Genomic DNA, 6,172 nt, shown 5'->3' on the forward strand with positions numbered 1-6,172 from the left:
GCCCTTTTCACGCGGCGCGGCGGTTCTCCTTGCTGCCGCCCTTGATTAATTGCGCGAAGGCGATGGCGGCTTCGCGGGTACCTGGCGGGGGGAACAGAACGAAAGCCTTGGAGTTGTTGCGCAGCCTGCCTAGGGTCAGCCTCGCCAACTTACGGCCTAACCCTGATGCCCGGCGAAAGGTGAGTTGAATGCTTGCTGGGCTTCTGCCGCTCTCCGCTGGGCTGCTGCTGCTGCTCCAACGTAGGCCGCTTTTGCCTTCTTTTCGCGGAAACGAAAGGAAGCTAGGCGTCCCTTGCCACGTGAAGCCAGTCCTGAGGATTCCCTTCCCTTCTCCCCTTCCGCTTAGCCCTTTCTGTAGTTTTTACATCTGCTCCGCATTCACTTGCCCTATATCAGGGTTTCTCAACCTTGACAATTTTAAGGCATGTGGACTTCAACTCCCAGAATTCCACAGCCAGCATTGCTGGCTGTAGAATTCTGGGAGTTGAAGTCCACATGCCTTAAAATTGTCAAGGTTGAGAAACACTGCTATATAGTAAGAAGGTTTTTCTTTCACTTGAATGTTTTTTCTAATCCTTTAAAAAAATATGCTGATTGGTTCCATTGCCAAGCAATGCAGAATATATATAAAGTTGTTTCAGTATCCAAACTGGTAGGGGAATGAGATATTTTGATTTGATTTTTGATTTGATTTTGATTTTATTAAATTTATACCCCGCCCTTCTCCCGGAGGACTCAGGGCGGCTTACAGCCAGTTTAAAACAATAGTACAGTACAATACAAAATTTTAAAATGGTTTTTTGCATTCGTACTGGAATAGAGTTGTAAGGAATGGGATAGCCTATGAAAACAAAAGGATAAAAGAGGAGGCTGGAACTGAATTAAATTTGAATATGAAACTCATGTAAACATATTGCTCTTTTTAAGAACAAAACACCAGGTCGTGGAAGATATAATCCTTCAAAGAGAACTGGCGGGCAAGCAAAATCTGGGTCACTCCCTCGATTAGGCTTTGAAGGTGGCCAAACACCATTTTATCTGGTTATTCCAAAATATGGCTACAATGAAGGACACCAGTAAGTTTATTCCATTATTATTATATGTACAAAAATGTGAAATAACATCTGCTGGTTCTTTAGCTGGTGTTTGCTTTCAAGTACATTGAGTTGTCCTATAGGAGTAGTATTTCTGTGAATCCAGGGTGGCCTTATGTAATTGACAGATGGAAATGTTGTCAATGTACATATTTTCTAAATGGCATCCAATAATGATAATAATTTATTATCATCTTAGGCATAAAAGCTGGCTAGGTGATTTTGGACCAGTCATTGTCTCTCAACCCAACCCACTAACAGAGTTGTTATGGGAAAATAGGGGGTAGAATTATTATTAGGTATGTTTGCTGCCTTGAATTATATCTATCAATCTATGTATTTATATAACGGGTAGGATAAAAATTTTATCATAATCATAATCAACTTTTTTCTTTATTCTTTTAAGACATGAAATTAGTCTATTCTTTTCCACTACAATTGGAATCCTTCCTCAGATCTCATTACAAATGATTTCTGAAACATCTGATAGTTGATTTCCACAATGAAAAACATAAATGAACCTTCTGAGTATTTTAATGTATGTTCATCTAATTGTAGTGATTGGCTTAATATTTTAAATAGTGTCTCTATAACCACAAATGATAGAATTGTCCTGTAATTGTAATTACAATTGTAATTGTCTTGTAATTCTCATAATTTCATAGCTAATAATACAGAAGACAGAATTAAACACATTTTAATTGCATTATTCAGATGTTATAACTGATATTATACTTGCTTTCCTTTATCTTGATATTTGCAATTTATAGCTAGGCTGCTAAAGAGAATTGTTTAAAAGAAGATTTTGTAAGAGAAATGTGTACCTTTTTATTTCTGAATTGTTAATTGGCATGGGATCTATCAGTGCACAATATTAAGCTGGTCTTTGCTTTGCAAAACATGTTTCCTACATAAAGATACATAGTCTTGAGTGAATCTGTATGATTGCAGAAGAATATTTCATCTTTCATTGAAGGTTATTGTCTAAGAACAATGTGTTGATGTATTATACTATCAATATTTTTAAATTACTTGGATTTACTTTCTGAATATTTATTTTCTTTTCATTTCACAGTCTCAGACGTCAATATCCACCCATCAGTCTCAAAAAGCTGCAATACCTTATTGACTTAGGCAGAATTGATCCCATGCAACCAATAGATCTTACCCAGCTGACAAATGCCAGAGGTGTAACATTACAGCCATTCAAAAGACATTATGGTATCCATCTTGTGGAGGAGGCAAGTCTGTAACTTTTTTTTTAATAATTTAATTTTGAAAGTACACATTCCCCCTCCTTCTGGGAACAATTTGTCCCATATTAACAAATACATAATTTTAAACAATGCTAAAAGAAATATTGAAGTGTGGTAAAACGTGCTGCAGTAATGTACTTATTGAACAATTTTGATAATATTCTCAAACCATTGATTTTTTTGTTTTTTGTTAGTAATAATAAATGAAGTATTTTGTTTAGGAGCTTTATGCATCTGAATAGTTTTTTAAAAAATATTTAATAATATTTTAGAAACATATGCCTCCACAAAATGGCATATAATCAATCAGAAAGAAAGAAATTTTAAAAATGACCATATCCTTAAACTGATGGTACTACAATTTCAGTCTAAAGGCTATATTTATCAGAGCTCTATTACTGTTAGGAAATACCTGTGTAATTTATAGGAATTATATGGATAGGAGACCAGGAAGTCAGAAAATGAAATACAGTCATCCCCAAAGGATGATCTGAGAATGAATAATCAAAAGAAAGTTAAGATTCCTCTTCTTGTGAGATGCCACTGTACAAGCATGAGAATATGACAAAGTATAGGTGGTCCTCACTTGACAATCACTCGTTCAGTGACTGAACTTAAAATGGCACTAAATGAGTGATATTTAAAATCTGTCCTTGAAGTTCCAGTTGTTGTAGTAACCCTGTGGTTGTATGATTGCTCGACAGCCAGGCTTTATTTCCCACCATTTTCCTTTTTTATCACAATACGACTGAATGAGTGCTCCAGATGGCTTGTTTTCAAACTTAACCTGGTCCCAGTTATAATCCAGACCGCTATAACTTGTATCAGGTTCAATTTCCTGGCTGTCTTCAAAGACAGGATAGTATGAAATAAACTCCAGTAATCCTGAAATAACAGGATTGATAACTTGTATTTTAGAATGGGCAGATGGGTGAAGGATGTTTTAAAGTGATGTTACGTAATCTAACTTCAGTTTATGTAAACTTACAGGGTGCTGATACTTTTGCAGCAAAAATAAACATTGAAGTACAGTGGGTATCTGAACTAGCCATAGCTGCTGTTGAAAAAAATGGTGGTGTAATTACTACAGCTTTTTATGATCCAAGGAGTTTGGGTAAGAATTTTCAATACATCTTCATGTCCTTTGATCTTGCCAAATATTGTTTAAATACATCAGTCTGTCATTGTTTAAAAATAAAAGCTTTACAAATTTTTTTTAAAAATATCTGTGACACTTTTCACCAGATTTAATCTAAATGTTAGTTTTCTAGTCTTTGCCCTACAGGTATCATTAGGGCAGAACAATATGGTTGGGTTAATTTTAACAATACAATATACAAAATGGAAGCAAATGTATTTTTTATTTTGTGTTAATGCAATTATTCCAGAAGTTGGATTGTTAATGTGAAAATAATATTTTATCTCTTTATTCCATGTTTTACACATAGAGGTTCTTTGCAAACCAGTGCCATTTTTTCAGAGAGGCAAACCTATTCCAAGGCGAATGCTTCCTCCTGAAGATCTTGTCCGTTACTATACGGATCCTGCAAACCGAGGCTACTTGGCCGATCCTTCAAAAATTGCTGAAGCAAGGATGGAACTTTCTAAAAAATATGGTTATATCTTACCAGATATTACCAAAGATGAACTCTTCGAAATGTTGAGTTCTCAGAAGGACCCTAGGCAGATTTTCTTTGGACTTGCTCCTGGTTGGATAGTAAATATGTCAGAAAAGAAGATTTTGAAACCAACAGATGAGAGGTTGCTAAAATATTACAGCTCCTGAATATTGAAATTGGATATACCAGTTAGTGTTTATATGTAATATATAGTATTGTTTTCTCTAAAAATGAATCAGTTGTAATAATACTAAAATAAAATATGAACATTTTTCTGCATTAGAGTTTATTTTCCTTATGTCAGATGCAATTTTTAATATGATTAATCCTCAGTGTACAGACTTATTCTGTCCTGTACTTTTAAATCACTTATTGCAGATTTCTGGGTCTTTTTCCTGCATTGTTTTCTTCTAGCAGTTCAGTAAATATGCTTTTCATACCCTTTTAGCTTGGAGATCCAGTGGAGTGGCAAAGCTTATGTAATAGTTATGCTGGTTTCTTGTTGTTCGTTCTATGTAGTTTTATACCTCAGCTGCTGAATGTGTATGTTCTTTTTTATAGTTATGTCTTTTGATGATTTTTTTTACTCTTAGCCTTCCAGAGTCAATTTGAGATAGGTGGATATATAAATTGAATAACTGCATGAATAAATATACGATCAGATAATGACATCTTAAAGTACTGCAATTATTTTAATATATATCTGGCATAATTTTAAAAGATTATAATTATACACAGATATTCTCCAGCATGAAGATGGAGAATCCACGAATGGGTTTGCTTCATCTTCCTGCCCAATTAGACTAAGTCTGATAACTTGACATGCCTCCTGCTGGGCCAGAGCCTAACCCAGTCTTGACTTAGTCTCAGCCCAGCAGGACACAATTGTGTTGGCTCCAGTCATCAGGCTTTAGTCTAGCAGGTCGTATAGTTCTCATTCGTGGATTTTTTCCCTTATTTTTCTAACCGCTATGCAAATATATGACTATTAGAGATTAAAACAGTGGAGTATCAGCTATTGGCATTCAGTCGATTTATGGATCCCTACTTTTTGTTCATTTCATATGTTTAGATGAGTAATGTCGGATGGCAATATTGGCTAGTGAAGAGTCTGATGTATAGATTTTATTACTTCCATTCCATATTGTACATGTTTCTTTAACTTTAGCTAAAAATAAAAACCAGTAACTAGAGCATAGTTAATATATTTCTTTTTATATTGTCCTGTATTTCTGATATTAGATTGACAAGTGATACCTATTTTTGCAGGTATGATGGTTTAATTTGAGAGAGAACAAGGACAGGAAAATATGACTAGATTTCTTTCATTGGATAGCACAACACTTCTTTTTAATGAGTTGATTAATAATTAAATTCCAGAATTTGAGACATTCGACAGAGAAGCTAATTAACTGGCAGTAAGATCAGAAGTTACTCCTCCGATGAAGTTTAGGCAAAAGCCTCTCTCTGTGTAAAATGTGCATACATGTCTTATAAAGTACAGACTTATTTCCACTCAGTTCTTCTATGTATGATGAACAAGTTTCTATATGGGTTTAAGAATACTGCTCACCACATTCTTAATATAAAATGTACATATTGTGGTGTTGTATTCTAAATAAACTTCAGGTGAAAGGGAAACTCTGATAAAATGATAATGGGGAAAGAATGAAAACAGGAAACAGATGGCTAGTGACGTGCACTGATTGGATAGTACATATTTGTCAAACACCTTGTAGTCACTAGACAGCTGTATCCTGATACCAATTTTGTAATGCTATCAATGTGTTAAAGAGCCAAAAGTGCCACGTTCCACAAAATCCGGTCATTTTATTTTAGAAAGGTAATTGAAAACTAGAAAGGAGCAAAGGTAGAAATACTGTGTTTAAGAAAAGAAAAACTGCTCTAATTGTTTTTAAAATCCTCCCTTCAAATACTTTATAGAATTTTATGATAGCAATATTTTATATACCGTATTAGTTTTAAATCACATTGCTGTGAAGAATTTCCTACTTATTTGTTACCAGATATCTATCACTGCCCTTTCCCCCATGTAATTTTTCATATGTTGACTTCTTTTAATATGAACCCACCAGCTTCTCAAATCAAAGAACTTGTCTAAAAGCCATATCTGTTTTTCACAGATTCAAGATGAATTGTTGCTTCAGCTTTCCTGTTTTGTTGTATATGTAGAAATCTAAAA

The 6,172-nt window shown here is 34.6% G+C and overlaps 1 protein-coding gene across 1 annotated transcript; it reads left to right on the forward strand.

Annotated features, from left to right (window-relative positions):
* Positions 1-4,751, forward strand: MRPL15 (mitochondrial ribosomal protein L15). Its single transcript, XM_015820157.1, has 5 exons — positions 1-179; positions 928-1,076; positions 2,170-2,335; positions 3,341-3,464; positions 3,799-4,751. Exons 1-5 carry the CDS (start codon positions 63-65, stop codon positions 4,134-4,136), a joined length of 894 nt encoding a protein of 297 aa, XP_015675643.1. The 5' UTR covers positions 1-62; the 3' UTR covers positions 4,137-4,751.
* The last annotated feature ends 1,421 nt before the right edge of the window (positions 4,752-6,172 follow it).

This window comes from Protobothrops mucrosquamatus, unplaced genomic scaffold (genome assembly GCF_001527695.2).
Source record: "Protobothrops mucrosquamatus isolate PMUCROS unplaced genomic scaffold, P.Mucros_1.0 scaffold1077, whole genome shotgun sequence".
Taxonomy (NCBI): Eukaryota; Metazoa; Chordata; class Lepidosauria; order Squamata; family Viperidae; genus Protobothrops; species Protobothrops mucrosquamatus.